At 33.7% G+C, this 23,525-nt stretch overlaps 1 protein-coding gene and 1 gene segment (V, D, J or C); both read right to left on the minus strand.

Moving 5' to 3' along the window:
* Positions 1 to 1,079: 1,079 nt before the first annotated feature.
* On the minus strand, positions 1,080 to 23,313 carry LOC127160926 (uncharacterized). Of its 4 annotated transcripts, none has more exons than XM_051103557.1 (10): positions 23,198 to 23,313; positions 20,640 to 20,945; positions 19,984 to 20,310; positions 19,447 to 19,752; positions 18,901 to 19,221; positions 18,337 to 18,636; positions 17,731 to 18,057; positions 17,248 to 17,547; positions 16,225 to 16,379; positions 1,080 to 1,344 (listed from the first exon to the last, which is right to left on the minus strand). In XM_051103557.1, the coding sequence occupies exons 1-10, from the start codon at positions 23,307 to 23,309 to the stop codon at positions 1,333 to 1,335; spliced, it is 2,466 nt and encodes an 821-aa protein (XP_050959514.1). In that variant the 5' UTR covers positions 23,310 to 23,313; the 3' UTR covers positions 1,080 to 1,332. The 4 variants fall into 4 exon arrangements, with proteins under 4 accessions (XP_050959514.1, XP_050959517.1, XP_050959516.1 ...); XM_051103560.1 differs by lacking the exon at positions 23,198 to 23,313 and adding an exon at positions 22,865 to 22,939; XM_051103559.1 differs by lacking the exon at positions 23,198 to 23,313 and adding an exon at positions 22,594 to 22,698.
* Positions 2,222 to 7,284, minus strand: LOC127160928 (Ig mu chain C region membrane-bound form-like). The segment is given in 5 exon segments: positions 2,222 to 2,907; positions 3,137 to 3,415; positions 3,582 to 3,608; positions 5,107 to 5,412; positions 7,206 to 7,284. Coding segments are annotated over 5 exon segments (975 nt in total).
* Positions 23,314 to 23,525: the final 212 nt, after the last annotated feature.

The raw sequence follows: 23,525 nt of genomic DNA on the forward strand, positions 1-23,525 counted from the left end.
AAATAAATCATTGTTGGCTTCGGTTTAAATTTGAACATTTTAACCTTCCTAAGAATTGTCAGTCATCAACACGAACACAGTTTCATATCAGCAGGTGTGAGCAAAAAGAGGAAGAAAGAGAGACTTGAATACACAGACACTCTCGAATAGGTCTAATTTTGACATTCTGAAATTCCTTTGAGAAAACTTAGTCAAATGAAACACTCGTCCAGCATATTTGCATATATCAGCAAAATTTCCTAGACATTAAAGTAATTGTGATGTTTTATTGCAACACTCCAAATTCACAGCATGTTTCAATGAGTGAAATTTTGGATAGAGCACAAAATGTAATTAAAGTAAATCTTAAGTGTATTAATGAGTATTAGTAATGGCTACATATTAAGAGGATTGTTGCTACAATTAAATCAGATTACAGAATAAACAGTTTAGGAAAAACGTGCATTTTATAGCATGACAATTTGTTTTGAATTCTTTGCAGCTTATCATGCTCGTTAGAAACTGCACATGGGTTGTTCAGTTCATTACTGTTTGGCTATTATAAAAAAAAAAAAAAAAAAAAAAAAAAAAAAAAAAAAAAATCCTTGAGTGCTCGACAGTTTGCAGCTGCTGAGATGTGCATCTGCACTGGTGAATCCCCAGAGATGAAATATTCAAATACAACAACCGAAAATGAGAGAAGAACATAATGTGAAATGTGAAACACATTGCAATGCACATTTACATTACCCTAAAGTCCAGCTTTTCTAGGAATTTGTGTGCACTTTGAATCAGTCTTAATGTCTGAAAAACTAAAAGAAAATAGACGTAATTGTAAAAATTGAGAATTTTCAGATCTGTTTAAGATATGACTCTCTTCAAAATATTCCAGTGCTGTTCAAAAGATTTACTTTACTATTAATCTGTTTGACTTATCAGTTTATCTGAAATCTACAGATGTTTTTGCACTATATATATATTCTCATGTTCTATGTTTTGAGGGATCTCTGTGAATATCAGACTGAAAATGTAAGATAATGTAATTTGTAGTAAGAGGCTGATATGATATTCAAAAGAAAAAAATCTCATATTGACAGATACATAAGACTTTATTAATATATGTAAACACTCAGTACATATACATCTGTGTGTACAGAGGTAAATTATGTAGTTTCAACATCTCAGTAAGTCTATATGTTTTTAAACAAGCTTACAGAAAGACAGAAACAGAGCAAAAGATACAGAGATGGTTATTTTCCTTTTTGATTTCAAAATAGATTAGATTAACATTTAATTACATTTACAAAACAAATTAAAAACCTTGGAGTCTTCACCAGTTCTTTTAACAAACCATCAGTGCTTCACCTGGGGGGGAATAAAATATCTATAGTTAAAAACACATTTAAAGCATAATACAATCTAAATTGAAGCATGCATATAACACTAACAACATGCAGTAAAAGAGTTACAGAAGACATCATCTTACTTACAATGCTCTGCACATTATTTATTAATATTTGTATTACCTTGCAGAAGCTGAGTACAGCGCTGTAGGTCAGAGAAAAGAGGAAGAGGAAGATGAATGAGGTGGCAGTGGACCAGAGACTTCTGAACTCATCTTCCTCCAAAACAACTTTATTGCAGTCCAGAGCAAAGCCATTCTCTGGCTCAGGTGACTCACCTGAAAAAGAAGAAACACACGTACAGGACACATATGTAAGGACATGTGCAACACATATATGAGAACATAGATCATACATCCTGAATTTAAAGTCCAGTATTATTAGACCTCTTGTTAGTAACACTTAAGCACATGATGGATTTATGTACTGCATACGCGTACTCATAACATATTTGAATGTACACTGAAGAGACAAACATACAGTATATTAAAGTCGTGTCTTTTAGACGTTGTTAGTGCATTAGAACATACACTTTATAAAAATATACATGGGCATATTATTCAATTTATGGTATGCTTATCAAGTAACTTACTGTTTTCAGCTGACATACTAATAATACAAGTGCATATAAAAAAATATCACATATATCATCTGTATGTTTCATTGACTGAAAAGGTCAGTAATTCCTTGTAACTTTAATGGTTATTTTTAGAACTGAGTAAGTGATTTTTAGATTTTCAGACAATATTCTCATTTCTCCAAATACTGAAACAAACAAACAAACAAAAAAGGTGAAGCACACCAAGTTTCTTATTAGGAAAACAATGTGAGAGCTGGACTAAATCATGCAAACACAAATATTTATTGCTTGTAAAAAGGCAAAAATTGCATGTTGTATTAGAGGCTAACAGCAGTACAGTAAGCACAGAACAAAAGACAAACAAGTTCTATGATATTTTTCTGACAATGTTTTCATGTGACCATATTTACTTACAAACAACATGTAAGTAAATATCAAATGAAACATATAGCCTTGAGTGTAATTTCACTTTGATGTTAGAGCCATGCAGTAAAGTGATACAGACAGAAATATGCACAAACGACAACAGTGAAGATACATAATCTGACAAATGAGCAACAGGACAAAAGCACTGGCAAACGTACAAATGAACAACAGATAATTAAGAGTCATAGTTTAATGGACACTCTGGCAATTTACTTTTGCTTGTTGACTTTTGTAATGGAGATCTTATATTGTCCATGCTGGCATGTATGACTGCGCAGTTGATTGTTGTTTTGAGATTTTCATACTTTTCTTTTGACATTGTTAGGATGCTGAGAACAGACGTGGAGTCATTTTTTTTGATGGGAGCACTGGTTGTGCCCTCTATGTAAGGGTCTCCATCCACTTTCCACATGATATAAACATCGCCGAGTTTAGGGCTGGTGACCTCGCACACATGAGAGACAGGACCTGTGCCAATGCTATCAGGTTTGTAAATGGTAACATTGGGTTTCTTTCCATCTGAATTGAAGGAAGTGATAAAGGTTTATTAAACAAACAGAAAATCACATAATAATGAATAACAATAGTGCATCAAGGCAGTCTAGTCTTTTTGACAGTGAAAACATTTCAAATGGTCTTGCAAGCAGTACAATTTTTTTTGTCAGGCAATACAATTATTTACAACCTTTCAGCATCTATAACTGCACATAGAGCCACAAAATTAATTATAAGTTTTACACTGACGTACCTCCTTTATCAAAACGGATCGTCTGCTTGATGTCTTTGTTATTTCTGTCACTGCAGGTGACCTCTTCACCATCAAACCATTTGTTTGTATCGACAGTGACTTTGAATGACTGTGAAATGTCATTAGAAGACTCAATGTTTCCTGGTCCCACATCGATTCCTTTCATTGAGCAAGACACTGAAGCTTTTTGAATTTTTCCAGAAAAAACTGCTTCCAAGACAACTTTATTATTTACAAATATTTCTCTCTGAATTGGCTTCAGTGTCAGTTCAAATTTAGCTACAAGAGAGTAAGAAAGTAAACATTACTTAATCTGTAAACTTGGATTAATGTGTATATATGTGAACTGGGATCAGTTTGAAGGAGTGTATCTTTGTGTGCATTTGAAATAGAAATCAAGCATGAACTAGAGAGAGCATACCAATTATACCATTAGATGACTTACCTTCAGTTTTGCTTTTTGGTGGTGGGGCTGGCAACATATAGGAGAAAGCAGAGAGGACATGAAAAGCAGAAGAAAACTTTTTTAAGCAAGCAAATAAGATGCTCTTGTAGTTGAGTTTTTTTTTCTTCTATTTTGGTTCATACGGTTTCTGTTCTATACCGTTTTTAGACTCACTATATTTGTAGCCTTGCTGTTCTCGGCTGGTGTGAACATTGAATGGCATCAGACTTTTTTAATAAAAGGACAACTGCTTGACCTCCACAAAGATTTGACAGCAGGTTCAGTGGTTAAATAATTCAAAGACTGTGCTAAAATTTCCATTCAAATGTAAGTCCCCACAAAGAAACAATAACCCAATCTGGTAACACTTTAGAATACTGTTCCATCATTAATGAATAGCTGTACATGAACAAATGACTAATGGACTATTAACTTTTTAGTAACTACTATTAACTAACAAGAAACTCTGATTAACAAATCAGTAATTAATAGCTCACAGTTTAATGTGGTAGTTCACTATTAGCTAGCAACTATTATTTTTTCATATCTTTTAGAGAACTACTAAAAATACTATATACTGGCTCATAATTAATGTGAATGATGGAAAACGTATAATTAATTCTAAAGTGAAGATCATGGTAACCCAATGGTAACTGCTGACTCAAGTATTACCAAATCCATCAGAAGAAATTATTAATTATTTGGATCTGATGGATTTAGTAATACTTGAGTCATTACCATGATCTTCACTTTAGAATTAATTATACATTTTGATTTGTTATAAATAATTAGGAACCTGTCTATATAGTTTCTAGTAGTTCTTCAGGAGATATGAAAACAATAGTTATTACTAATTAGCTAATAGTGAACTACCACTGAGTGCTATTATCAATTCCTTAATCAGTTTAATAGTAGTTATTAGAATGTTTATAGTGCATTAGTCATTTGTTTCTGTGTAGTTATTCATTAACAGTGTTGAGGATAACATATTACAAGTAACGTGAGTTACGTAATCAGGTTACTTTTTTCAAGTAGCTAGTAAAGTAACTTATTACTTTTTAATTTACAAAGAAAAGAGTTACATTTGTTGTTCTTTTTTAAAAAATTCCTAAAGAGTGTTGAACTTTCTTCTCATGTGTTCTACTGTATACATGTGAATTTACTTTTCCTTCAGGCTTTTGGTGTGTTCATTTGCCAAAAATATAACTTTTATAGTAAAAAAGCCCTGCCCAGATTTAAAAAGTAACGCAAAAGTAATGTAACGCATTACTTTCCACAAAAAAGTAAATAAGTAACATAACTAATTACTTTTTAGGGAGTAAGGCAATATTGTAATGCATTACTTTTAAAAGTAACTTTCCCAACACTGTTCATTAATGACAAAGTATTCTAAAGTGTTACCCACAATCTTAATCCAACAGCAACACACAATAGAGAGAAACATAAAGTAGCTAATGTAAAATGTTATATATATATATATTTATATATATTTATATATATATATATTTTTTTAAATGTAACTTACATGGTGGAGCAACAGGAGATTCTAATGTGCCTTGAGAATTTGAGGCTTCGCATTTGTAAGGTTTTTTAGGATCCCATTCGCTTTTTCTCACGCTCATATGGCTGATTTTGGTATAGTCTCCATCCGGACCGAACGCCGGATACTGCACGAAATCACTCAACTCTTTGCCAGCAGCATCCTTCCATTTGATTGTAAGCGAGTCCGCAGGTGAGAAACCTCTTGCCAAGCAGCCGACGGCGATGAACTCATCAGAATCAGAAGTACACTGAGACATGGCGAAGACTGACTTTGGCGCAGATGGTTGAGCTGTAAAGACATTACATCGCTCTCAGAAAATATATACAACGTAATGTACAAATGCAATACTGTTAGACTTATATGAGAGTTAGGTTACATCTCAAATGAAATAACTAGATGAATGAATGAATTAATAAAATATAACAAAAATAAAATTAAATTAAATAGATTGTAAAATAACGCAAAATAAAACAAATGATGGAGATTAACTGTTTTTACGCGAGAAAGACGCCGCTTAATATTTTCTTAACATCTGGTGCCGAACACAAGCCACTTAACAAATATGTATGTAGCCTACATGAATATTAAATATTGATTGAATTTGTGGAGGCCGGAGAGCACAGCTTTTTCGAAACAGGTTTCCCAGATGAGCAAAAGTTATTGTTGCCCTGGAGAACTCGTTTTATAGTTTTCGACGCGAAATGTCGCGTTTGACCTTGATAATCATGTATTTCGATGAACCGCATAATAAAACACAAAATTAGGTGAATTAAATGAAATTTTTAATTTTTTAATTAGAATTTTTTTCTAATTTATTACTGGAATTTTTGACTGCAGAATTACTTTTCAGTTTATTATAGGAACCAGTTCTCACTATTAACTAGTTGCTTATTATTAGCATGCTTATTATTTAAAGTACATATTCTGGATGATCATATTCTTCATCCATAATTGTACCCAATGAACTTAACAAGTAGTCTACATTACTAACTAATAATAGCCTAAGCAACTTTGGAGTTTTTTGAGGCGAAAGTTGTAGTTAATGGTTTGTCAATAGGGAGAATTGGACCTTAAAATAAAGTGTGAACCAAACAAACATATTAAAACAATCCCAACTTTCGAGAACTTGAAATAATAGCATTATTGTAACTTTGAACTTTGAAATATTTCGAAAAGTGATAATTAGTCTAAATCAGTTTGTAATTGCAAATATTTAATAAATAGCCGATATTGACCTAAGATCTACGCCGGCGACTTACTGATTTTTTTTTATTTTATTTTTTTTTTTTTTTATTTAGAACAGCTACATTGTATTTTCTTAGTAACAGCGGAATTCAGTTTACTATTTTTAAGTATAACGCATGTGGCCGTATCAGTGTAAAAAGTTTAAACGCACAAGACACGTTGCAGTCTAGCAATTTATTCATATTTAGCTGTTTTCAGTTTTTAATATTTGCGCAGATTAAGACAACACTTGCGAGAAGAATAAACAGTGAGAGTAGCCGTTTAATAGTTACCACTGTTATTGATTTTTGTTCGTTTTAACAACTATACAATAAAACAATTTTACAAAATCAAGTAGTCTTTTAGATTTTCTAATGAAATAACCATTCATTCGAAAACAATTAATCTAAAACTCGTAAGATATAAAAAAGAAATCTGTAAATAATAACACATACATGTGACATTTTGCAATTAATAATAAAATCTTACTGTTTGTTACGGTGACTTTAGTGCCGCTTCCCCAGTAGTCGAAAGCCCAGTTACACAATATTCTTTTAATGTTACAGCGCAATATAAAAATGCAACGCTCAGACTGTTAAATGACCTGCAGCCGATTTGATGTTTTATCTGAATGTGTGTACACATCAAATTATTTAAAATGTAATTATTTATAATTAATGTGAATGCAACTAACAAAACTCTAAAGACATGTCCCGACTTTAATTGTCCTAATCGTAGAATAAGTAAATTGCCATTTCACTGTTGCGTAAATATAAAAACAACGTTTTGACAAATTGGCCTACCTGTCACGAATTTTCGTACTTACATTAGATTTTGTTTTAGTAAGTTTTTCTTACCTGACGAGACAGTGACCATGGTTCCTTTCCCCCAGTAGTCAAAAGCATTGTCACACTGACAGTTTTACCCATGGATATTGTACAAAAATAGGCTATTATGTACGCTCGTATGACAAGTCATTTTAATTTATCCGAACCCACAAATTCGAATATTTATCCTTTTGATTCAGTCTAAGGTTTATTCTTGCAAAATGGACAAGCGGTCTGTACATTTAGTTTTACTTTAATGTTTAAAATATATGACAATCTTTATGAAAAACTTAAATGTTATTTCTTACCAGATGTCACTGTGACCGATGTGCCTTTCCCCCAGTAGTCAAAGGCAGCGTAGTCACAGTGATACTTTTAATTTCATCAGTGCACAAAAACACTAACGATTTTTTTATATATTAGGAATAGCTTGCATAAATAAATGCAGCACTGTTCATTATCTTTTTTTTCCTCCAGTGGACTAAAAAGTCTGTTAATAAACATGCAGTTTACATGCGTATAGGCTACCTCAGGGGTGTAGCATCTGGGTATACAGGGTATGCAGGTGCATATGGGCCCGGGCAAATTGAGGGCCCGCCGAGCCAAAGGGGAACTTTTCATTGAAACGATATAGCCCCGCACGGGCCCAGCCCTGGCCCGAGACGCTCAGGCCCGAGCCTTGCCCTTGTCCGACAACTTATCAGAACAGAGCCCGTGTTTATCACACAGCTGCTGTTGCACCCATTAAAATAGTTCAGTTTTGGTTTTTAATGGCAAAGTGGCTAGATTTCGTTTCGTTTCTTTATTAAGTTAATTTAGAAATACATTTGGAACATTTTTTTTGTTAAATTCAAGCTTTTGTTTTTTGACCAAGCAGCCAGCGGCAATGAGTTGAGCACATGTTTGATCAATTTAGCCTTCTCAAATCAACACAACTTGCCTAAAATAAAACACTTGATGCACTTCACAATATTAATTTAAACGTTTAACCTAGATAAATATGCGTTAGACACATATCCAATCGTTTGTGCAGAGAGTGGAAGCTAAAGAGCGCTTGACAAGGAAGCGCCAGCGCGATCACTTGCATTTTTTCTTAATAACAAAATACGCCATCATTTTTGCTCATAAAGGTATGAGTAATACATCATCAGGAACTGCAAAAGGTCTACTTTTACATGTGTGTACTCACAATATCAACAAAACGTTGTGCTTTCGTAAATGAGGAGGAACGCTTCACAGAAAGTATCCTAATCCCAGGGAATATATGCCTCACAGACATAATAAATATATCTATAGAATTCATGTAATAAAATAATGTAATATTGCGTAAAGTTAATGTGAAAATTCCACCTCCTCTCAAAAAAAAGTGCCGAAGGCTGTGGCATCCAACCTCTCTTTACATTTGACATAAAAAACAGCAATAAAAACGTAAGCTTCGACTCGGTTAACTGGCTGATTGAGAAAAATAAAACAATGTTGGCAAAAAGGCTTGTTGGCTTTTCTGAGGTAGGCTAAATATTTATGTTACTACTATTATGACTATTCACAATATGTTTTATTTGTCATTTCATGATACATCGTTTTTATTATTATTTTTTAACATGCATTCAAATATTTTTTCATGTTTATTTCGTGCTGCAAATATTAAAGAGGAGAAGATCATTGATTCACTTGATCTGAGGCGAATATAGTTATCTCACTACAAATTAAAGAGCGTAAGACACATTTATTGTTTGTATTTTATCATAATATTTACAGAATTTATAGGCTGAGATTTGAGTGCCACAAAAAATGAATGGACTTGAAAACGTTCAATATTATTTCCAAGCATTAATTCATACTGTAAATAAAACAGCTTGTGAATACTCAGGTAGCCTTAAGAAAAATCAACAAGTTAACGGAGTTGGAGCTCATAATGATTGGGGGGGTGGTCCGTACAGATTTTTTGTATTTGGGCCCGGGGCTGACTTGCTACGCCACTGGGCTACCTAAACAAAAATTTGACTTCTTACCTGATGTTACAGTCACCGTTGTTCCCTTTCCCCAGTCAAAGGCACCGTCACATTATGAAGGTTAGTGATATACCATAACCCTAAGAGTGCACTTACATACCCATTCGTGCCATACATTATCAAAGCGGCAAATTTTGAGACATTTTAGTGCGCATTTTCTTTAATCGGAGAGTTTTAGTCGACACTGTGTACGATTACCGACGCCCCTTTCCACTGTTAGCAAATAAAAATTTTAAATACGTCTGAATGTTTGTAGGACTTTGTGACATGACTACTTACCTGAACTTCGAAAATGAACAAAAACGGAATAACCGAAACTATCAACAATATCTTACCTGAGGAAACGGTGACTTTGGTTCCTTTCCCCCAGTAGTCGAAGTAGACACAGTGACTGGTGCCTTTGATGTACTAAACAAAAACCCACAAGAAGAACCCACTCTTTAATTCAATGAAAACGTCTCTGCAGCTTTCAGCTTCCCTCCAGTGTAGGTCAGAAATATGAAGACCCTGACTGCATTTTTTAGTAGGGCTAGGCAAGGCAAGTTTATTTATATATAGCACATTTCATACACAGTGCTTTACTTAAAAAATAAAATAAAAATAATCATACTAATAATAAAAACAACAAAAGCAGAGAATAAACATTTTAAAATGATAAAAAAAAAGATTATTTAAAATTAGGACTGGTGTGATATGCTCAGATTTTCTGGTTAGTCATAATCTTGGCAGCAGCGCTCTGTATATGAGGTGTCTAAAGGTTTTTTTTTTTAGGAAGGCTGGTGAGGAGACTACTACAATAGTCCACCCTGCTGGTGATAAAGGCATGGACAAGTTTCTCCAAGTCTTGACTGAAAGCATTACATCTGATTCTCACAATGTTTCTGAGATGATAATATGTTGATTTGGCTATTACGTTCACATGACTATTAAAACTAAGGTCTGACTCCAGAATCACACCAAGAATCTTGACTTGATTTTTTGTTGTTTGACCCCTATAGTCAAGGTATGCATTCACCTTGAGAAATTCATCTTTGCTTTCAAATGCAACGACTTCAGTTTTCAGTTTTTTTTTTTTTTTTTTTTTTTTTTTTTTTTTTTTTTTACTGAAGACTGCTAAGACCTGAACCATTTGAGGACCATCCCAGAAAGCTCTCCAGTTTTCCAGTTTCTCTAGAGTTATGATCGACAGTTATATTTTGCCAGGATCAGTATTTCAGTGAATATCATTTATTATCTTTATGAGCACTGTATCTGTGCTGTGATGTGGTCGGAAACCAGACTGAAGTTTTTCCAGGTATCCATTTGAGTTTAAGAAGTTGTTCAGACTGTATCAACAGGAAACACCTGCATTTGGTTGGAAGCATCTATCTGATCTGTTAAAACTATGTTAGATAAACAGTCCACAGTTTAAAACAGACATTTCAGTTTTATTTGATTAGCTTGTTCAGGTGTGTTTGATTAGGTTTGGAGCTAAACTCTGCAGGGACACCCGCCCTCGAGGATCAACGTTCCCCACCCCTGGTTTAGGTGAAACTGTTGTCTGGCAGGAAGTATAATGTTAGTATTATTAGGGAATTAAAAGGATAGTTCACAGAAAAAGGAAAATTCATTCATTAATTACTCACTCTTTCTAACCATTTCAAACCTGTAAGATCTTCGTTCATCTTCAGAACACAAATTATAATATTTTTGATGAAAGAGCTCTCTGACCCTCCATAGACAGCAAGGGTACTACCACAGTCAAGGCACAGAAAGGTAGCAAGGACATTGTTAAAACAGCCTACACTGTAAAAAACCCCTATAGTCAAGGTATGCATTCACCTTGAGAAATTCATCTTTGCTTTCAAATGCAACGACTTCAGTTTTCTGTTTTTTTTTTTTTTTTTTTTTTTTTTTTTTTACTGAAGACTGCTAAGACCTGAACCATTTGAGGACCATCCCAGAAAGCTCTCCAGTTTTCCAGTTTCTCTAGAGTTATGATCGACAGTTATATTTTGCCAGGATCAGTATTTCAGTGAATATCATTTATTATCTTTATGAGCACTGTATCTGTGCTGTGATGTGGTCGGAAACCAGACTGAAGTTTTTCCAGGTATCCATTTGAGTTTAAGAAGTTGTTCAGCTGATTGAAAACAACCTTTTCAATGATCTTGCCTATAAAAGGTAGATTTGATCTAGAATTACTCAGTCTGGTGTTATCAAGATTGATCTTTTTCAGAAGGGGCTTAACAACTACAGTTTTCAGGGAGTTTGGAAAAGTCCCAGAAAGAAATGAGGCATTTACCCCTTCAAAGAGATCTGCTTCTAAACACACTTTAAAAAAAGATGTGAGATGTGTGTCAAGGCAGCAGGTTGACATTTCAAGGTGCTATACTCTTTCTTTAGGATAGTAATAACATTAACCAAACTCTTTCTGCATTCCAGTTCACCTAAGTGCTGATATTTACTAATAATTAAACAAATAAGGGTTTGAGAAAATGCTTTGAGATTAATTGATTTAATTTTGTGTCTCTAGACATTTTCTGTCTCTCTATCTCTGTATCTCTGTATTGCTATTGCTACTCTCAATACTGTCAACAATTCAACAAATTAAATTAAAAGATTTATTCATTGCAAAATTTTAGTAAAGTGTCTTATTTTGCACACAGCTTATGGATTTATCATTTTTGCAATATCTGATATTTCATCATTTCAAATATACATTTACAACAGTGTAGTTTTTATCATTTTATACTAAGGTTGTGGGATAATCATGTATATGTTCACTGGCCCATTCCCGGATTGGGCCCAGTTGAGACTTTTTTTATCATTACTCCTGTGTATTTACATCAGGGGTGCAAAACTCAGTTCCTGGAGTGCCACAGCCCTGCAGAGTTTAGCTCAAACCTTAATTAAACACACCTGATCCAGCTAATCAAGCCCTTCAGGCTTATTTGAAAACTACATGGTATACAGTATGTGTGTTGGGGCAGGCTTGGAACTAAACTCTGCAGGGCTGTGGCCCTCCAGAGTTTTGCACCTGAGCATCTACATGGTGATTTCTGTAACATACTCTATCACTGTCCATGACTAAATCAAGTCATAATTTTATAATTCATAATTTATGAATAATATTTTTCCTTCTGAGTGCTTATGTGCACATTAACGTTCCAGTTCAAGTCCAAGTTTGCTTGCAGAGTACATTTTAAGCAAAGTAAATATTAAATGTTTAAGGCATTTTATATATAATTACCAAATATTAGTGAGCATCTAGAGAAAAAGCATAAAGTTGTTTTAGCAGTTCAATCAAGAACTCAGAGGTTAGTTTTTGACTGTATCAACAGGAAACACCTGCATTTGGTTGGAAGCATCTATCTGATCTGTTAAAACTATGTTAGATAAACAGTCCACAGTTTAAAACAGACATTTCAGTTTTATTTGATTAGCTTGTTCAGGTGTGTTTGATTAGGTTTGGAGCTAAACTCTGCAGGGACACCCGCCCTCAAGGATCAACGTTCCCCACCCCTGGTTTAGGTGAAACTGTTGTCTGGCAGGAAGTATAATGTTAGTATTATTAGGGAATTAAAAGGATAGTTCACAGAAAAAGGAAAATTCATTCATTAATTACTCACTCTTTCTAACCATTTCAAACCTGTAAGATCTTCGTTCATCTTCAGAACACAAATTATAATATTTTTGATGAAAGAGCTCTCTGACCCTCCATAGACAGCAAGGGTACTACCACAGTCAAGGCACAGAAAGGTAGCAAGGACATTGTTAAAACAGCCTACACTGTAAAAAACAATTTGTTGAGTCAACTTAAAATAATTTGTAACCTGGCTGCCTTAAAATTTTAAGTTCAGTCAACTCAAAAAAGTTTGAAATGTTAAATTATACTACGTGACAACTTAGATATTTGAGTTAAATCAACGTACCAATCTGTTAAGTTTAGCAAACACAAATATCTAAGTTGTTACTTAGTACAACTTAACATTTCAAGTTGACTAAACTTATTTTAGTTGACTGAACTTACAATTTTAAGGCAGCAGGGTAACAAATTATTTTAAGCTGACTCAACAAATTGTGTTTTTTATTTTTTACAGTGTATGTGACATTAGTGATTCAACTGTAATTCTACAAAGCTGCAAAAATACTTCTTGTGTGCAAATAACACAAAAATAATGCACTTGTGGTACTCCCGATAATGGTGCCTATGGTGACGAGGGGGAGAAGAACTATTGAATGAAGCCATTATTTTTGTGTTCTTTGCTCACAAGAAGTATTTTTAATGCTTTGTAAAATTACGCAGGGGTGAGTAATTAATAAATGAATTTTCATTTTTGGGTGAACTATCCCTTTAAAATACACACCAAAAGCAATAAAATTCACAACATGCAGCATATTACACAAAATTGTTACAGTGTCCAAAAAGTGCATCTTCATATCATATGCCCCTTAACACTGTTGTCGTTTAATGTCTGTTATAAAGCTCTTCATTTACTTTGACAATACAGACTGTATTATCATATAATACATTAATACAAGTTTTTTTTTTTTTTTTTTTTCATTATTTGAAAAATAGAAAATATACTTAGCATGCACATTAAAGATGTACTATTGTAATCATTAATTTCCAGATGCTTTTGAGCTTTTTGTAATGGGTTGAAATACTGTGCCCCCGTAATACACAGAGAGACAGTCCATAACAAAAACAAAGACCCTGGTATCAGAGCACATACATTTATCTGACTTTAGGATTAGTGACCACTACATTTTCCTACTGACTTCTCAATGTAGTATTGCCTTTTCTATTTTCATATTGATTTCTTTATTTACTTCCACTCCTTAGTAATATGCCTTAAAAAGCAAGGGTTAAATTATGGGTATCATTTCAAAATAAAAAAATGATAAACAAACAAACAAACAAACAATAAATAAAATGTTCCACACCATAAATGTTCAGCCCCATAAGTGCTTGTTGAGGACTGCTTTAAAAGTTCAAAATGCTGCTCTATTAAAAACACTGCACTAAAATAATACAAATGATTTGTTCAAACTTCTTCAGACTTCTGTCAAATGGCATTTACTAAACATGATTTTAATGCTTTGCACTGTTGATTTGACTTGAAATGAGCTAATGCAACACAATTCTACCGGTAAATTGTGACAAAATAGGTTGAACTGTCCCTTTAAATGTTTTGTGCTTCTGTATGTGCCATTTATTTATAGAGAAAGGCAGTTTAATTTAATTGCAGAAATGTAACCTACTGTATGTTGTTTATGGTCTTGTTAACAAAGATACTTCATGATAAATGTTCATGACCTTCATAAACGAAAAAGAGTAAATATATATAGCCTTTGCATAAATATATTATATTTACATATTTGGAATATGCCTTATAATTGTAAAATAAACCATGGTTTAGCGTTAGTATTTAATGCTGTTGCAGGCTTCTGTTTTAAATTCGAACATATCAACCTTTCTAAGAATTGTTAGTCATCAATATGAACGCAGTTTCACTTTAGCAGGTGTGAGAAAAAAGAGGAAGAAAGAGAAACCTGAATACATGGATGCTCTCGAATAGATCTAATTTTGACATTCTGAAATTCCTTTGAGAAAACTTAGTCAAATTATTGCAAAGTTTTTTATTGAGCATTAGCAGTGATGGCTACATTTTAAGAGGATGTTGTTACAACTGAATCAGATCACAGAATGAACAATGATTAAATAAATATTATACATTTTACAGCATGGCAATTTGTTTTTAAATTGTTTGTAACTCTTCAAGCTTGTTAGGAGCTGCACATGGATTGTTCAGTTCATTACTGTTTGGCTATTATTAAAAATATATACATACATTTTTTGAGTGCTCAACAGTTTGCAGCTGCTGAATGTAAGATGTGCAGCTGCACTGGTGGATCCCCAGAGATTAAATATTTAAATACAAGTTGAACAAAAAAATAAATTTTTAGGACTATCTGTACCATTCATTCACACAGAGACACACAGACCATGCAGAATTCATATTTAAATTTGCGGTTGAATATTCACAGACACTAGCCCATATCATGATCTGTTTTAAGTGAAAATTACCTGTTTTCTATTTATTCCAATTTAATGACTAGTTTCCACGATTCCGTCCACATTTTGGCATCGTGTAGGTTGTGTGAATTAGTCTTAATTTTTGAACAACTAAAAGAACAGCATATTAAATCTCTAAACAATAGATCTCTTTTCTTCTCGATGAAAATCATTCATCTCACACTATTTCAGATATATTTAATTTGAAGGTTCCTGAAACAGAATAAATCTAGACTGAGGTTACAGTGCAGGCACTGACATCATTTAATACATCATGAACAAAAAAAAAAAAAAAAAGTCAAATAAAGCCTAACATGAAACAATCAAAAAGTGTCCTTTTCCCAGTAATTGGGTGATGTAGAGATAGCCTACAGAAACACGAAATTACCTTTGTACTTTCACTTCACAAAACAACTTAAAAATGAGACATAGCTGCTATACAATATGTGGAAACTACTATACCAATACAAAGAGTCTTTTAAACAGTCACTTGCCTCCATTTCCCCTGTAGTTGAAGTATCACAGGGCTACAACTGGTGCCTAGTCCTTTACCCAACATAGCAGTCATAAGAATGTATGAAAAAGGATAATCTCTGTGTGCACAGGGCAATTTATAGTTTCAACATCTTAGTAAGCCATATGTGTTTTTTAGACGGACGTACCAAGAGACAGCCAATAACAGAGCAAGAGAAAAAAAAAAGAACATACTTATTTTCCTTTTTTATTTAAAAATAGATAAGACCAACATTTAATTACAATCAAAAAAAAAAAAAAAAAAAAAAAAAACTTGGAGTCTTCACCAGTTCTTTTAACAAACCATCAATGCTTCACCTGGGGGAAAAAATATCTTTAGTTGAAAACACATTAAAGACATAACACAATCTAAATTCAACAGAATCTACATTCAAGTAAAAGAGTTCAAAAGTCATCATCTTGTTAAAATGATCTGTACATTATAAAGTGATATTTAGATGACCTTGAAGAAGCTGAGTACAGCGCTGTAGGTCAGAGAAAAGAGGAAGAGGAAGATGAATGAGGTGGCAGTGGACCAGAGACTTCTGAACTCATCGTCCTCCAGAACATCTTTATTGCAGTGCAGAGCAAAACCATTCTCTGGCTCAGGTGGCTCATCTAAAAAAAGAAGAAACACATGTAGAGGACACATATGTATGGTAAGCACATGGTGCAACACATATATGCGAATGTTAATCATACATTCTGATGTCCAGTATTACTAGAGTCACATACATTTATTTGCACATACAACTGAGTGTACACTAAAAAGACAAACATATAGCATTGTCCTGTCTGTTACTCATTGTTACTACAGTAACTAATACTGATATACTAATGAAACACACATAAAAATATCGTACCCCTATAACAAACTATCTGTTTGATTTATTGGTTAAAATGTGGCTTTGCTAAGTGCAGAGTCACAAAAATATTCTCATTTCTCTAAATACTGATATAACTTGAGCAGAAAGTGGCGCATGCAAGGTTTCTGAATATAAGAACCATATGAGAGCTGGAGTAAATCATGCAAACACAAAGATTTATTGCCTAATATTCTAAAACAACATAAAAAATTACAAACCAAAATTAGTAATTAGTCATTTCATGTCTTAAACAGTATCAAAATATAATATATTAGAGGTGTGGTGGGCTAATAGCAGTACAGTAAGCACAAGACAAAACATAAATGTGCACTATGATATTATGTTGACTATGATTTCATGTTAGCCATAATTGTATTTATTTGCATGCGACATCAAACTAAACATTTTTAATTGTGATTTGAATTCAATGTATGACCCATGAAGTAAAGCAATACAAACATACAGACAGACAGATATATGCACAAACAACATCAAATATACTGCACATAATCTGACAGGAGAGCAACAGGACAAAAGTAACAGGAACACTGAACAACAGATAAACAATGAGAGTTTGGAAATGCTTTCACGTTAATAACATGAAAATTCTTGCTGTTTACTTGGGCTTGTTGATACTTGTAATGGAGATTCTATATTATTCATGTTGGCATGTTTGACTGCGCAGGTGATGGTTTTGTGATCTTCAGGCTCTTGTTTTGTCATTGTTAGGATGCTGAGAACAGAAAAGGACTTCTCTTGATAGATGCGAGCACTGGTTCTGCCCTCTGTGTAAGGCTCTTCATCCACTTTCCACATTATATAGACATCACCGAGTTTAGGACTGGTGACTTCACACACATGAGAGACAGGATCTTTGATACTATCAGGTTTGTAAATGGTAACATTGGGTTCCTTTCCATCTGAATTGGAGGAAATTATAAAGGTTCATTAAACAAAAAGAAAAATTACACAATAATACATAACAATAGTGTATCAAGGTATGCTTTTTGACAGCAAAACATTTCAAACAACATTATTTCCAACCTTTCAGCATCTATAAATGCACATAGAGTCAATTATTTTAAAGTTTTACACTGACTTACCTCCTTTATCAAAATGGATCTCCTGCTTGATGTCTCTGTTATTATTTGTGTCACGGATGGTGCAGGTGACCATTTCACCATCAAACCATTTCTTTGTGTCAATGATAACATTGTGAATTTTTATAAACAGTGAAGTGTTGGTAGAGAAGACAATATCTCCTGGTGTGATATTTTCACTGTTTACAGGAACATTCTTTACTTTACATGACACAGAAGCTTCTTTCACAGTTTTTTGTGCATCTCCAGAAACAACAGCTTCCAAGACAACTGCATTATTGACAAACAGTTCTCTCTCATTGGGTGATTTGAGTGTCAGTGTAAATGTAGCTGTAAGGGAGTAAGAAAATAAGTAAAATTGAATGTTCTCATCCAAATTCATGCAGTAGTGATAGCAGTAGTAATATAAATTTTAATGTCAGCATCTGAGGCTATCTTTATGGCAAATTTAGACAAAAATGCACAAAAACTTCAAGCATACATAAAATGACATAAGAGCAACAAGACAAAAAGCTGTGGAGAACATACAAGTGAACAACAGATAAACATAATGATAGTTTGGGAGTGCTTATACATTGCAGTAATAACACTTAAATTCTGTCTGCTTACTTTGGCTTGTTAAAGCTTGTAATGGAGATCCTGTATGGTCCATGTTGGCATGTTTGACTGCACAGGTGATGGTGTCTTTTTCATACTTTTCTTTTGACATTGTTAGTAAACTGAGAACAGACGTGTAGTTATTTTGATGGATGGGAGCACTGGTTGTGCCCTCTATGTAAGTCTTATCACCCACTTTCCACATGATATAGACGTCACCGAGTTCAGAGCTAGTAACCTCACACACCAGGGACACACGATCTTTGTCGATAAGATCAGGTTTGTGAATAAAAACACTCGGTTTCTGTCCATCTGAATTGCAGAAAATGATAAAGATTGATTAAAATGTTCAAAAAGAAGAATCACACAATAATGAATAAGAAAAGCCAATCAAGACAGTCTAAGCTGAAAAAAAAAGAAAAAAAAGCTCCCCTCAGCATTTCAGATGGGCTTGCTTTTTTGCCAGGCAATAAAATTACAACCGACCTTTCAGCATCTATAAATTTCAAACTGTGAAATGAGTATGAATACACATAGAGACACAAAGTCAATTATTTGGAAGCTGCACTGACTTACCTCCTTTTTTAAAATGGATCTCCTGCTTGACGTCTCTGTTATTATTTGTGTCACGGATGGTGCAGGTGACCATTTCACCATCAAACCATTTGTTTGTATCAATTATGACATTGTGAACTCTGTTAAATTGTGAAACCTCAGTAGAAGAATCAACATTGCCTGGTGTGATATTTCCACTGGTTACGGTTACATCCTTCACTTTACATGACACTGAAGCATCTTGCACTGTCTTTTTTACATCTCCAGAAACAACAGCTTGCAAGACAACTTTATTATGGAGAAACAGTTCTTTTTCTTTTGGTGGCTTCAGTGTCAGTGTAACTGCATGGGAGTAAGACAATAAATATAAATGAATGTTTTCATCCATTTTCATGCAGGACAGTGACAGAGACATTCAGACAGAAAAATGCTCAAAACATCAAAGGTACATAAACTGACAAGAGAACAACAAGAGAAAAGCTCTGGAGAACATACAAGTGAACAAAAGATAAACATGATGGTTTGCTTGTACATTACAGTAATGACAATTAAATTCTGTCTGCTTACTTTGGCTTGTTGAAACTTCTAATGGAGATCCTGTATGGTCCATGTTGGCATGTTTGACTGCGCAGGTGATGGTGGCTTTGAGACGTTCATACTTTTCTTTTGACATTTTTAGTAAACTGAGAACAGACGTGTAGTTATTTTGATGAATGGGAGCACTGGTTGTTCCCTCTATGTAAGGCTCATCACCCACTTTCCACATGATATAGACGTCGCCGAGTTCAGAGCTAGTAACCTCACACACCAGGGACACACGATCATTGTCGATAAGATCAGGTTTGTGAATAAAAACACTTGGTTTCTGTCCATCTAAAGAGAAAATAATAAAAATTGATTCAAATGTTCAAAAGAAGATTCACACAATAATGAATAACAAAAGTCAATCAAGCCAGTCTATGCCACAGCATTTCAGATGGGCTTGCTTTTTTTTTTGCCAGACAATAAAATTACTTACAACTTTCAGCATCTATGACTCTGTGAAATGAGTATGAATACACATAGAGACACAAAGTCAATTATTTGGAAGCTACACTGACTTACCTCCTTTTTTAAAATGGATCTCCTGCTTGACGTCTCTGTTATTACTTGTGTCACGGATGGTGCAGGTGACCATTTCACCATCAAACCATTTCTTTGTATCAATTATGACATTGTGGATCCTTATAAGTTGTGAAGCATCAGTAGAAAAATCAACATTCCCTGGTGTGATATTTCCACTGGTTAAAATTACATCCTTCACTTTACATGACACTGAAGCATCTTGCACTGTCTTTTTTACATCTCCAGAAACAACAGCTTGCAAGACAATTTTATTATGGAGAAACAGTTCTTTCTCTTTTGGTGGCTTCAGGTTTAGTGACAATTTAGCTACAAGAGAGAAAGAAAGTAAATATTACTTAATGTGTAAATTTGGTGTAATCTGTGATATAAACATCATATATATATTTGTGAATTGGGATCAATTTGAAAGAGAGTATCTTTTTGTGAATTTGAAATAGAAGTTAAAGTGTGAACTAGAGAGAGCAAATCAACATTAGATGACTTTCAAAGTTTGCCTTTGAATGATCTCATATGTAATTGCATTACCCGACAAAGGCTCATAAAGTAAGTATATCCGAATCCAACAGCAAGATACAATAGAGAGACACGTGAAGTAGCTAATGTAAAATGTTAGATGTTTTGAAAATGTAACTTACATCGTAGAATAATATTAACATTTTTTGTGCCTTGAGAATTTGAAGCTTCGCATTTGTAAGGTTTCTGAGGATCCCAATCGCTTTTTTTCACGCGCATATGGCTGATTTTGGTGTAGTCTCCATCCGGTCCGAACGTCGGATACTGCACGAAATCACTCAACTCTTTGTCAGCAGCATCCTTCCATTTGATTGTAAGCGAGTCCGCAGGTGAGAAACCTCTTGTCAAGCAGCCGATGATGAGAAACCCATCAGAATCAGAAGTACGCTGAGACATGGGGAAGATTGACTTTGGAGCAGATGGTTGAGCTGTAGGGACAATTGCATCTTTCTCAGATAATATTTACAACCTATATAACGTACAGAGAGCTAGGCTACATCTCAAATGAATGACTGAATGGATGAATTAATGAATAATATAAAATATAATACAATTAAACTGAAATGAAATTGATTATAAATTAACATATAATAAAATAAAACAATATGATTAAGCTTAACTGGTTTTACACGGGAAGAAAGACACCGCGGAGTATTGTCACTTTGGTTCAAAGTCCTGATCATCCTGTTAACTTTGCAGGAATGATCAAGTACTGAACGTTGTGCCGCACACAAGCTACTTAACAAATATGTAGGCCTATGTATGGATATTAAATACTGATTTGAAATTGTGGAGACCGAGACAGAACACTAGCACAGCCATTTTGAAACAAGTCACCCTGGATAGCCTAATTGTTATTTTAGTATTAGATTGACCAGTTATAATAAAGTATTTCGATGAGCCGCATAATTAAACAAGAATTAAGTGAAATATTTATTTTGGGTGCTGTAAATAAAGTGTTGTTATATATCTAAACTATTTTTACTACTTTATTACTGGCATTTTTGACTGCACAATTACTTTTCAGTTTGTTTTAAATGAATCAGTTCCTATAACCTATGAAATGTGAAAGTTAAAACAAACCAATAGAAAGAAGACAATGCCAACCTTTTGAAAATTTTAAATAAGAGCACAGCAGTTTGTAACATGGAATCATGCGAAAAAGTGATAATTAAATCGATTTGTAATTGCAATGACTTATTACATACTGGTTGTTTATTGACCAAAGACCTATGCTGTTGTTTTATTCATTTATTTATTTTATTCATTATTTAAAAAAGCTTAATTATATTTTAGTAACAAGGAATGAATCTATTATTTAAAAATATAACACATATATAGGCCTAATGGCTGTATCAGTGAAAGTTACACGCACAAGACACACTGCGGTCTAGTTATTTAGTCTTTTATTTATATTTAGTCTGTTTTCAGCATCTATTATTTTCGTATTAAAGCAAGACATGCTAGAAAAATGAACAATAAAAGTCGTTTAACAATAATTTCTGTTACTGAATTTTTATTTATTTTTTAATTAATTAGTTTTTTTACCAACTATACAACAAAACAATATTATAAAAGTATAGTATTTTACATTTTCAAAAGAAATAACCATTAATTCTTACAGCAATTCATATTTTCAATTAATATGTTCATTCAGTCTTATTTTACGATAACTGTCCTTGCAATTAATAATAAAATCTTACTGATTGTTACGGTGACTTTGCTGCCTTCCCGGTTTTGAAAGCCCAGTTACACAATATTCGTTTAATGTTACAGCGCAGTATAAAAATGCACCTCAAAAATGCTCAGGATCTGTTAAATAACCTGTAGATTTGTTGTTTTATCTGAATGCGTGTACACATGAAATTATTTGACATTAATTATTCAGAATTAATGTGAATCTTTGCGTTTCTAGCAAAATCCTAAAGACATGCACCGACTTTAATTGTCCTAATCGAAAAGTAAATCGCCATTTAAACACTGCTTAATGTAAAAACAACTTTTTGACCAAATCAGTTTACCTGTCACAATCTCTCATACTTAAATCACATTTTGTTTTAGTAGGGTTTTTCTTACCTGACGAGACAGTGACCATGGTTCCTTTCCCCCAATAGTCAAAAGCATAGTCACACTGACAGTTTTACCCATGGATATTGTACAAAACCAGCCACTATATGCACGCGCGTATGACAAGTCACTTTCATTTATTATCATGATATTATCATATCATCCTTTTAATTCAGTCTAATGTTTATAGTTGCAAACATGACAAGCGATGTGTAAATTTAGCTTTACATTTATATTTAAAACATATGCCAAGCTTTATGAAAAAAAAAAAACTTCTTACCAGATGTCACTGTGACCGACGTGCCTTTCCCCCAGTAGTCAAAGGCAGCGTCACAGTGATACTTTTACTTTCTTCAGTGCACAAAAACACTAGCGATTTTTTATATTAGCAAGCCCAGCTAAAATCCTTTTTATTTCATAAGTAAATGTTTTGTTAAACCTGAGAGTTTTGATCGATATTTGCATATTGTTTACGATTACCGATGTGCCTTTTCAACTATTAGCAAGGTAAAAAGTGTAAATACGTCTGAATGTTATTTTGTGGCAAGACCACTTACCTGATCTTCAAAACTGAATAAAAACGGAATAACAGAAAATATCAACGCTAACTTACCTGAGGAAACGGTGACTTTCGTTCCTTTCCCCCCAGTAGTCGAAGTAGTCGACACAGTGACTGGTGCCTTTGAGTTACTAGCCAAAAACCCACAAGAAGAAGCAATGTTCATTTGATCAAAACTCAAACCCAACATTTGTTATTTTAGCCTTTTTTATTTATTTATTTATTTATTTATTTTTTGGATTCAGTGAAAACGTCTCTTCAGCATGCCTTTCTGCCTTCCAGTGTCAGTAACAGGATTTGTACTAAAGATATAACACTATCTAAAAACATGAAGACACTGATATTAGACAGCATTTTTAGCTAGGCCAGAAAAGAAAAGGCA

The sequence above is a fragment of the Labeo rohita genome, unplaced genomic scaffold, assembly GCF_022985175.1.
Source record: "Labeo rohita strain BAU-BD-2019 unplaced genomic scaffold, IGBB_LRoh.1.0 scaffold_495, whole genome shotgun sequence".
Classification (NCBI taxonomy): domain Eukaryota; kingdom Metazoa; phylum Chordata; class Actinopteri; order Cypriniformes; family Cyprinidae; genus Labeo; species Labeo rohita.